General features: G+C 40.8%; 1 protein-coding gene across 1 annotated transcript in view; it reads left to right on the top strand.

Moving 5' to 3' along the window:
• The first annotated feature begins 994 nt into the window (after nucleotides 1-994).
• The window catches only part of LOC121368943 (apoptosis-inducing factor 3-like), a 55728-nt gene continuing 45261 nt past the window's right edge, over nucleotides 995-11461 (top strand). Inside the window, exons 1-2 of the mRNA XM_041493707.1 lie at nucleotides 995-1096; nucleotides 11293-11404. Of these exons, the coding sequence (XP_041349641.1) occupies nucleotides 11365-11404 (40 nt within the window). The 5' untranslated portion in view covers nucleotides 995-1096; nucleotides 11293-11364. The remainder of the gene's footprint in view (nucleotides 1097-11292; nucleotides 11405-11461) is intronic.

Here is an 11461-nt window from a genome sequence, read left to right as displayed (position 1 = left end):
AAACCGATGCCCGAGGGCGCATAACACGACAGTAGTCTAAGCGAATATCTCCATTTGGCTGGAGGCCCTCACTACAGTCCCGCGCCGCAAGTTTAATTACATAGTTTAACTACAAGCAGACAGAATGAGCGGCTTATGTATACTTAATATATTTTTAAAACGTGTTAGACGGTATCAGTTATATTGCATTTGCAAAACATGCGAGAGAGAGAGAGAGAGAGAGAGAGAGAGAGAGAGAGAGAGAGAGAGAGAGAGAGAGAGAGAGAGAGAGAGAGAGAGAGAGAGAGAGAGAGAGAAGAAACCCGCAGCCGCCAATACATAGGTAATATTTTCGACACTTGTGTCCTTATTTACTTGAAAAACAAAATGTTCGAATAAAATGTTTAATTCTTTGATGCCTTGGTTTGTATGCACAATTTAGACCATGATCAAATCAGTTCCACAATGCTAACGTCTATAGATGCGCTGTGTGGAGCTTATGACAAAACAGACATATGGACAAAATGACGGACATGCGCTTCCGATTTCGATACTGATCAATTTCATTATGATAATGTTAAAACTGTCATATTTATCAAGTTTATGTCAGCATTGGGGCGACAGCGCCTTGATCGAAAGAAAGAAGATTTTTCCAGATACAGTTTACTGGGGGAAAACAAAAACCCCAAAACAGATAAAAAAAATTAAAAAACCCACAACGAAATTAATTAATTCTTCAATCTTGGAATACAGCCATTTTCCATGCAACTACTTTCCCATCGTATTCTTCTAATTTTCATTGACTGTACTTAGGTTTGCTGGTTTGTCCGATTTTCAATATGAAATATTTAATTCTTAATCCACCACCCAACCCCCACGAATCTCCTTTTCGACAACTTCCCCGTCTCCTACGTCTATCTGTTACGGTATACATAAGTAAATACAAACGCGTCTAATCGAGCATGGATGGAAACTTTTGGCGCAACGTTGTGAACAAGGTTTAGTTGATTAGCACATTCGTTATGTCCCCGTGTAGTACACTCACACCCACTGGATGATGTCATAATCAAAACCTCCCAACTGTGAATGTACACATGTGTGCCGGTTAGAATGACAGGTAAGGTGACATTTTTAATAACTATTTAACTATGTTTTCTAATAAATACAGCATTTGAAAACTGTTAATTACATCAGCAAAGTATCGTCAAATATGACTAACATTACGAAGTGGCTGTTCCTAAAACTGCATAAGAATAGGTAACAGTGGCGTGTTCATAATATAATCAATAATGAGGTTGTGTTTGCAATATATATCAGACCATGGTATGTGCTATTCTGTGGGACAGTTCATAGATAGTTAAGAACGTCTGCTACAATGGGCGTTCGTTGGTGAGCAAGGGCACTGTTCTCTCCATCTCGACATAAACCAATTGACGTATATGGTGCTTGCAATATATATCAGACCTTGGTATGTGCTATTCTGTGGGACAGTTCATAGATAGTTAAGAACGTCTGCTACAATGGGCGTTCGTTGGTGAGCAAGGGCACTGTTCTCTCCATCTCGACATAAACCAATTGACGTATATGGTGCTTGCAATAATAAAATAAACAGTGCTTAATGACTGCATGGTATATTAAAGGTGTTGGTATGTGTTGTCCTGTGGGAGTGTTCATAGAGAAAGTCGTCTGCCGCTAAGATATGGTGGTCGGTATCATTGTCTTACTTGGCGTTCAGGCTGGTACGTGCAGGTTGATGAGTTGGTGATAACGAGTTTGGTGATAACGAGTTGGTGTTAACGGGTTGGTGTTGGTGTTAACGGGTGGTGTTGGTGTTAACGGGTGGTGTTGGTATTAACGGGTTGGTGTTGGTGTTAACAAGTTGGTGTTAACGGGTTGGTGTTGGTGTTAACAGGTTGGTGTTGATGTTAACGAGTTGGTGTTAACGAGTTGGTGTTGGTGTTAACAGGTTGGTGTTGGTGTTAACGAGTTGGTGTTGGTGTTAACAGGTTGGTGTTGGTGTTAACGAGTTGGTGTTAACGGGTTGGTGTTAACGAGCTGGTGTTAACGTGCTGGTGTTAACGAGTTGGTGGGAAGGTGTAAGGCAACTACACTAACATCCTCCTCCAAAAATGTCAAGTGGGTGGGTTTTTTGTCAAACATTTCAGTTTAGCTTGACGTAAAAAGAAAAGTAAAACTATATTAAAAATAACCAAAACGTTATATTTTATTCGCACTTTGTAAAACCATTTGTCAGATAAAAATAAACCAGCACTACTCACCCATAAGGAAGAATGTCGTGTGTTCATGGGGTTTTAAAATATATTTTCTCTATTATGTTTTTATATAATCCTAAATGCATACAAAATGGAGACACATATTAACAAAACAAAACTAATACAGGAAAAAATAATAAACATTATGTAAATTTATAATAATTTTTAGTAGGTGAGAGAAATTAATTTTATTTATCCCCTTTGAATTATGAAGAGGGACGGGGATGTCTATCTGATCTAGATCTTACTGTTCACTCCGTTAGTAGATCTGAAATAAACCAACGCCCTCTCATATTTAGCTGATCTTTCGCTGAGAAAAATTCGAGTATGTTATGCTATCGGCAAATATATAATAATATAACTCCTGTGTGTTTGTGGTTGGTTACTCATGTTATGTTCTCGATTATCTACGTGCGGGAGATGATACAGAGAAACCACCGAGTGGAATCGATCTCAGAGGGAGGGCTCGCAGTGAGCCGCGTCATGTTTCCTCTGTCTGATACAGTCACTGGAAAGACTGGACATCACAGTTTCTGACAGTTATTAGTAAGACTGGACAACATGGCTTCTGACAGTCATTCGTAAGACAGTTGCAGGCAGTCATCTGTAAAACTGGACAACAGTTTCTGATAACAGCTGCTTGACAGACTGAACAGCACATTTAGCTTGTTGATAGTTGATGTCATTAAAACAAACAGGTAGAGAGGTGGTGAAGAATTTACACTCGTGACTTGTCACCTATCCATTTAGAACCCTCTCAAGTGATTGGTCGCCTTTCATCCTTACATAGCGCTACTTTTCTAGTGTAGGGCCTATCACAAGTAGACGTATTCATTGCATTCCACTGGAATTTTACTATACGAATACGAATATTATGTTTCTTTGGATTGCCGATCATTACACAATGTATTCCAAACATAAACAATATACATTTCAATGCATGTAATAAATAAATATACACATATACATATACATACACACACATACACATACACAAATACACACACACACACACACACACACACACACACATGCATGCATACACACATACATACATACATGTCTGGATAGCTCAGAACGCATCGTGGTTAGTCAGCAATTTGCGGGCGATTCGGTGCCATAGGTTCGAGTCCCAGCAATGGCTTGGGACAATTTGTGAGCCCAGAAAGGATTTAATTATCCCCTGCGCCAGTGTGTTGATATCTATGTATGTAACAGTCAACCTCGACATTCATACAATATATAGATATTCATACATCAATACATACATACATACATACATACATACATACATACATACATACACACAGTGACTCAGACACACACATGCACACACACACACACACACACACAATCATGTGTTGTGACGTGTAAGTCAGCTACAAGTGCAAAAGGTTGTAACTACATTTTAGTAGATAAAAATGTTAAAATTTGCTTAAAATCTGGTTTTTGAGGATATGTAAGAAATAGAATAATACATTCGTGTCCGTTAGATACCATTTATCTCACACCTCGTTGTTTAAAAACGTATCAAACTCGCTTTCTCTTTTAAAACAACTTGTGAGATAAATGGTATCTAACGGCCACTCATGTATTATTCTCTATATAGCCTATATAATATGCCAATAAACCGCTACATCAACATACTGAATAAGGTTACATTACGCAGTGCGCGACAAGCATAAGTATTATATCTAAAGGCCGGCGCAGACGAGCGTTAAGTGTTTTACACACTGTACGCGAGCGATTGTTGGCGCGAATTTCGCGTTGACACTAGCGACAAGTACATGCACACTGCTCGCGAAAAAAAAAAAAAAAATTCGTGCGAATTTTCAGTTGCCAGTGACAATACTCGCCGTTTCGTGAAGCAGTTTCTGATGAACAATGATTAGCAATAACTTTGAGGTATTGTATGCATTTATTACTATTAGTTTCATAAATAGTAAAAATAGACAATAACTTAAAATGTTCTATTCTCATGTTGTAAAAGAAAGAAAGAGCTGTTTTATTTAACGCAAGGGGTCTTTTATATGCACCATCCCATAGACAGGATAGTACATACCACGGCCTTTGTTACACCAGTTGTGGAGTTGTAGTTGCAGCTGATTTTATCATAAAGCACTGGATGTTCTTGGACGGCTATTATCAGTTCTTCCTTTTTATTTTATTTGGTTGACGGTGCCATTTTATTCTATTTTTTAAATTCGCTCGCCTAAGTATTCGCTCGCTCTCCATTCGTACGCGTGCAGTGTGCATTCACAGTATAGTTTGTGTTTGTTCTATATTTTTCACTCGCTCGCCTGTCTAATTCGCTCGCGAATTCGCGTATAGTGTGTAAAGGCCTTTAAAAAACGCAGCGACGTGCGTTAAAAATCGCAGTCCGTCTAAAAACCCATGCCGCTTGTGTGCGCCTACATTCGTCGCGTTGGCGTTTACCAGCGATAGGTTAGGGATTTTTCATGTGATGTGTATAATCATGTGATATGTACAAAATGGCAGCAAACATTACACTGCAAATAAATTGCGATGCAAAAAAAAAAAAAAAAAAAAACAAAGGGTTACATATCATGTCGTTGACTTTATTTACGTCAAATGAAGGCTTACAGTACGAAAATTACACATACCAGTCATTTGTAATTTTTCGGCAATTTCCCCCATTGCCGCAGCCTTCAAAACTCTGTCACTATACTCCGGTGATTGAACCTGGTACGGGCACGCTCTCTCCTGGAAGAGCTCTATCGACATATCTTCGTTTCCTTAATTTGAGTCCACATGGTGTCGGTGGATGACGCCATTTTGAAACGCTTTTACAGAGAATTGGTTTATCTAACAAATCTCAACGCAGCGCAGAAGCAGACTAGCGCACACGGTGCGTTTTCAATCGGATCCGTCTGCTTTCAATATCACACATGTTTGATTCCTAAAAATGCATCGCAGTATTAAAAAACGCAACTCAGCCGCAACGCAGGTTAGTCGCACATTGTGCGTTTTTACTGCGTTCATCCGATTATTGCCGGACTGCGATTTTTGACGCACGTCGCTGCGTTTTTTATCGCTCGTGTGCGCCGGCTTTAACCGACAGTACTGGCAAATGTTAAGTTAAAAGAGAACCAAACTTTGTTTCAGTAAACTGAAAATGTTTTCTAAGTGTACTAGCGGCGTAATGAAAGTATCTGTCACCGGGAATGGGGGGGGGGGGGGGGGGGGGGGGGTAGGGGGCAGGTGAGTGGGTTAGAGATAAAGTTGGCGTCTTTTTCCCCGTCTACAAAATGGATCAAAATAATAATCTTGTACGGCAAATGTATCTCATCAAACGGTTATGATTGCATGGTTCTTAAAAGACACATTATAAATCAACTGGTGACTAAATCGGGCCCATCCTTTGAATCTGGTGCTTAGAGTCCAGCCTTTCGTTTTCATTTGTCCATGGGGGGGGGGGGGGGGGGGGGGGATGTAGCCCAATGGAAAAGCGCTTGCTCGATTCGCGGTCGGTCTGGGATCAATCCCCGTAGGTGGGGCCATAGGGATATTTCTCGTTCCAGCCAGTGCACCACGACTAGTATATCAAAGGCCGTGGTATGTACTATCATGTTTGTCGGATGGTGCATATACAAAATCCCTTGGTTCTAATCGAAAAGAGTAGCCCATGAAGTGGCGACAGCGGGTTTCCTCTCTTAATATTTGTGTAGTCCTGACGCTATATAACCGTTTATATCTCATTCAGATTGGTCAAGGACAGAAACAGTTAATTGTGTTTAACGATACCACTAGAGCACATTGATTTATTAATCATCGGCTGTTGGATGTCAAACAGTTGGTTATTTTGACACATAGTCTTAGAGAGAAAAAAACTTCAACATGTTTCCGTTAGTAGCAAGGGATCTTTTATAGATAATTAGATAAACTTTATAAACATTCCATATTTGGAACTGGATACAAAACGTGTAATATTTGTATATGCACTATCCCAAAGAAAAGATAGCACATACCACGACGTTTGATATACCAGTCGTGCTGCACTGACTAGAACGAGAAATAGCCCAATGGCTGTTCCAAGGGCATGGCCTAATAAGTCTCCTGAGTAAGCATGAACGCATGACGTCGTTTTAGTACGTCAGGTGCGGCTACGACGTCATTAATTTATACACTTTCAGCCTCTAGGTAGTAGTATACAGTTAGCTCCCTTGTTTACCATGTCGCGAAAAGATTCCTTTATTATTTTTGCATAATATAAATCTTTATTTCAAGGGTGATTATTTAGAATATGAAAGCTTAGTGATAGCCAAGGAGTTATTAAAACAAATTACAATAGATTTTTTACCAGAAGTGCTATTTGGTTGGCTGTAATCAGAGGCGGATCTATGGGCCAGCCACCACCACCACCCCCCCCACCCCCTAAATTTTAGACCCCCTCCAAACCTCCCTCAAAGTTCCCTTGGCATTCCGCTACATGCCATGGCTCCCTCCCCCTAAATGGATTTTCTGGATCCGCCACTGGTAATGATGTTTTATATCCATGTACCATGTTTCAGCATGTGGCAAACGTGGGACGTGACTAATTTGGGTAATTTTCAAACAAGCTGATTTTGTGAAAAGTGCAATCTGATTAAAATTAGCTCTACAGCATTGCGTGGAATCCCATGTCCAGGTGGCATTTCATCTATTAATAACAATTTAAATATCGACCAATTACACTTCGCCTTTTATAGCGTTATTCGGGAACATACAAATTCTAAAAATATCGGGCGAAACTATTTATGCAATAGGCGAACTTTGTCTATTTCAACATTGAAAAAAAAAACAGGGAAAAAGTGCAGTAATAAACTCAATCTGATTAAAATTAGCTCTACTGGGTCTAGCCAGTAGATCTAACAGCATTGCATGGACTGCCATGTCCAGGTGACATTTCATCTATAAATAACAATTTAAATATCGACCAATTACACTTCGCCTTTTATAGCGTTATTCGGGAGCATACAAATTCTAAAAATATCGGGCGAGACTATTTATGCAATAGGCGAACTTGTTGGTCTATTTCAACATTGAAAAAACGGGGAGGGGGGGGGGGGGAGTGCAGTAATAAACTTTGGATTGTATACTAGTATAAACAGATTTTATGGCTATACCATCACGGTTTTTTTAAGTCTTGAAACGAATTTTATATGATGATGATGATGATAACTAGTTTAACGTGCCCATATACCACTAGGGTTTCGAACACGCCCATCCCGAGTCCGACCTCCGATAAGATCGGTGGCCTGACTCGGGATGTGTGTGTGTGGGGGGGGGGGGGGGGGGGTAGTTTTGAAAATGGGCAGAATTTTGAAAATAGCAATTAGTAAAAAGGTTAATAGTATAATTTAAAAAAAAATAATAATAATTACAAGCCAAAAAAAAGAAAAAAAAAAGGAATTGACTGCTCGGCCGAATATTTATATAATTTGGAGCATTTTAGAAGGACAGTCCAAAAATAAATAAGAGAAAGAAGAGAGGATCGGTCTATTTAATAATATTTAAAAAAAAAGTAATTTCGACATAAAATTTGGAACGAAGGTCTAAATGTTTAAAGTCCAATCTATATGTCCACGTGAGTGGCCTCGTTAAAGCCGTTAGGGTGTGGAGGTTGGCCTATGGCGAACTGATGAGCGGAGAACTGGCAAAGGCGGGGATGAAGTGCTTCCATCTTTGGTCAGCGAGGATGGTTATAACACTCCGGTAGTCGTTGCCGAAAAGGGCCTTGACGATCCTGTGGATGGTATGGCTATCCATCTCTCTAACTAGGACCGCTTGTCGGTAGACTCCTTCTCGGCGCTGAGTTAGTACCAACCCCGTCTTGCCGGCTGTAGACTTGATGGTGTGTAGCTCGTAAGCGCTTCCATCAGGCAGTTGTTTCAGCTCTGGTTCCACTAGTCCGCCCATCAGTAATGCCGGATCCGAGGTGTCCCCCTGCACGAACTTCAGGAAGCCGGACCTGATTTTCCCGATCTGAACTTTCCAGACGGCTTCCGAGTCGGAGGGGGACGGTGCCTGTGAAGGTAGAGGCCTTGCCTTGTCAGGCTGGTCGCTCGGCTGGGCGACGGCCTTCCTCTTCGCAACGGCTCCTGCCCGGACCGCCGCCTTCCGAACTGGCAAGACTGGTGACAGTGGCCAGTTACGTGTAGGCGGTGGCGTAGAGGGAGATGGAGGTCCGTCTGCGGGCGTCTCGCACATCGGCGCGTTGAGAGCATCCCTCGGTGTTGACGGCGGGTCCGGATGAGCTGGTCCTTTCGTCTTGGGCCGAGCTGGGGGCGGCGACGCAGAAGGGACCGCCGCTGGCGGTTGACCCGCCAGTTTTGTTCCCCCCTGAGCCGCTTCTGGCGCACGTTTCTTCTTCCTCCGTCCGCTTCCCTTCCTCTTCTGTGAGTCCGAGTCGCAATACACCAATGTCACGGTTGCCCGTGACCCAGTGTACGCGACGCGAAACTCCAGCAGCGATCCAAAGCTTGCAATCAATCCCCCCAGGTGTGGGGGGTGGGGGGGCAAGTCGAGAGCACAGGCGCCAGCGTCCAGCTTCTTCGAGAGTTAGCTTGGAAGTCTCCAAATTTTATATAAAAAATTTATATTGCAATTAGTGTCCGGCATACTTCGTAATTCACCCGAATAACGTCGTATACCCTCGGCATAATCCCGAATATTTTCAAATTCTTTTGAAATCACTGGCATGATTTTGCAAGTAAGGTTTTGATTTGTCGAATGAAAGGTCAACTGGACATGCGCTCCAACGGGCTGCTGTTAGATCCACATGTAATAGTGGAGCTAATTTTAATTAGATTGTAATAAACTCTAGATTGTATACTAGTATAAACAGATTTTATGGCTATAGCGTCACGTTGTTGTTTTTTCGTCTTGAAACGAATTTTATATAAAAAAATTATATTGCAATTAGTGTCCGGCATACTTCGTAATTCACCCGAATAATTCGTATACCCTCGGCATAATCCCGAATATTTTCAAATTCTTTTGAAATCACTGGCATGATTTTGCAAGTAAGGTTTTGATTTGTCGAATGAAAGGTCAACTGGACATGAGCTCCAACAGATTGTGAAAAGTGAATAGGTAAACTTTTATTCAAATGAGTATCTTTGAAAGGTTTGATAAGCAAAGTTTCAATAACTATATGTGTCATGATACTGTCAACGACCTCTGGAGTGGGGGGGGGGGGGGGGGGGGCGCTATAAACTATAATGGAGGGTCACCGGGGGGGCGCTATAAACTATAATGGAGGGTCACAGCCGCTATACACAAACATAGGTGGGCATTTATGATGGCTAAGTAGAGTTGTTGGTACAGTAAGCATTGAAATCTCGGTTGAAGATTCACAAATAACTGTAGTCTTATACACAGGCGTACGGGCTCCGTTTTTTGTGTGTGTGGGGGGGGGGGGGGGGGCAAGCTGATTTTTGCCTGAAATAAACGAAAATGCCCGAATCTGTATAAGGCCAGTATTTTTTAATTTTTAGGTTTACGAACAAGAACTTGTGTGCACAAAGGTAGGAGGAAGGAAAAAACAAAACAAACAAAACCCTGTTTTAGGGTGTATCAGTAGGGGTGGTCTTTTTTTTCTCTCACTGTTACCTTACGAAATACGCCACAATAGACTAGAATGGTAACTCTTTTTTTCTTTAGAGCTATTTGTGGAAGTCGGCGGCAAAAAAATATAAAATAAATGTGAAAAATACGACTTTTACATTTTTTTTTATTTGAGCAACATTTACGTCGGCGGGTTCGTAAACCGAATAATAACAAAATACTGGCCTAACAACGTTAATTCATATTAGCATTGCTACCAAACAGCTGTATAGGGTTGCAAGCGAATCAGTACGCATTTAAATATCTAATACGATTTAACATTGTGAGTAGAATGATGGAAATAGGGCCTACATGGTGAAAAGGTTTCAGGCCAGCTCATTTTGCTCGAACGTCGCCATCATTTTTTTTGCCTGAATGCGAAGATTTGCTCGGCACTGGGCTAGCCCCCCCCCCCCCCCCCCCCCAAACACACATCCACCCCTACCCACCCCACCCCTACCCTCCTCGTCTACCTAACCCGGTCTCGTACGCTTATGGTTATACTACATTAAAAATAATAACTTTTTCAGGGTGTGTGAGAAACAGTATAATACAGTCGTGCTCGCTGGATGCAATTTATCTTATAGCCTAAATTTCGATCGTTTGTCAACCTGTCAACCAGTCTGTATGATAAATCGGCGCCAAAGAGTACTCGAGTATTGTTCTCTATTTAACATATAAAACAAACACGGCAAAAATGACAGCATAGTTTATTTATGAAAAAAAAAAGGTCAAATAAAAAAGTTACTTATTCAACCATCTTAGTTCGTTTATGATAATAGTTTATTTACCGAATGGATGAGAGAAAAATACTTCACCTTACAATCATATGGGATAAAAAAAAAAAGTTGACTTGGTGGTGGAAATGTCGACAATGAGTCTCGGAAAGGCTCGTCCCAGATCGAATTTTCCGCCATAGAGAATGTACCTTTTCTGTCCTACATGGCCGCATATGATGCAGTCTTATAATATTTGTAATAATATGTAAAACTATTAAAGGGACATTCCCGAGTTTGCTGCATTGTAAGATGATTCCGACTAATACAATATTTCTACGATTAAACTTGCATATTAAATATATTTTTTTGTTTAGAATATCAGTGTCTGTATATTCAATGTGTTTCTGGTTGTCTTAATATTTGTAAGAAGCCCAAACTTGATTTTGTCTTCAAATAATTTCATACGTACGAACAAATCTTTTTCAGGAAATAAAATTAAATTTAACCCAGTACAAATATTAGAACGACCAGAAACACGTTTAATATATAGCCACTAATATTTTATGCCGAAAAATATATTTGATATGTAATTACATTTGTCAAAAAGTCTCTGTTAGTCGATAACTTCTTAAAAATTGCAGCAATCTCAGGAATGTCTCTTTAAGTCCAGGCCGTGTTAAGTGTTAAGTGTTCATTATTCTTTATATTTGTAGATTTCTGACCAATCTTCAGAAGGGGTACGTCTTGGTTGGAGCTTAGACGCCATATTGTAACCTGACCTCAATATGGGGAAACGACAATCCAAGTTCAGTCCTTCGAAAGCAGGTATACCTTATGCTAGTGTCAACTGCCAGCACAAGATTGGCCAACGTCCTGCTCTCG

The sequence above is a fragment of the Gigantopelta aegis genome, chromosome 3 (genome assembly GCF_016097555.1).
Source record: "Gigantopelta aegis isolate Gae_Host chromosome 3, Gae_host_genome, whole genome shotgun sequence".
In the NCBI taxonomy this organism is placed as follows: Eukaryota; Metazoa; Mollusca; class Gastropoda; order Neomphalida; family Peltospiridae; genus Gigantopelta; species Gigantopelta aegis.
Note: the sequence above shows the minus strand (reverse complement) of the source record. Positions and strands in the feature narration are given on the sequence as shown.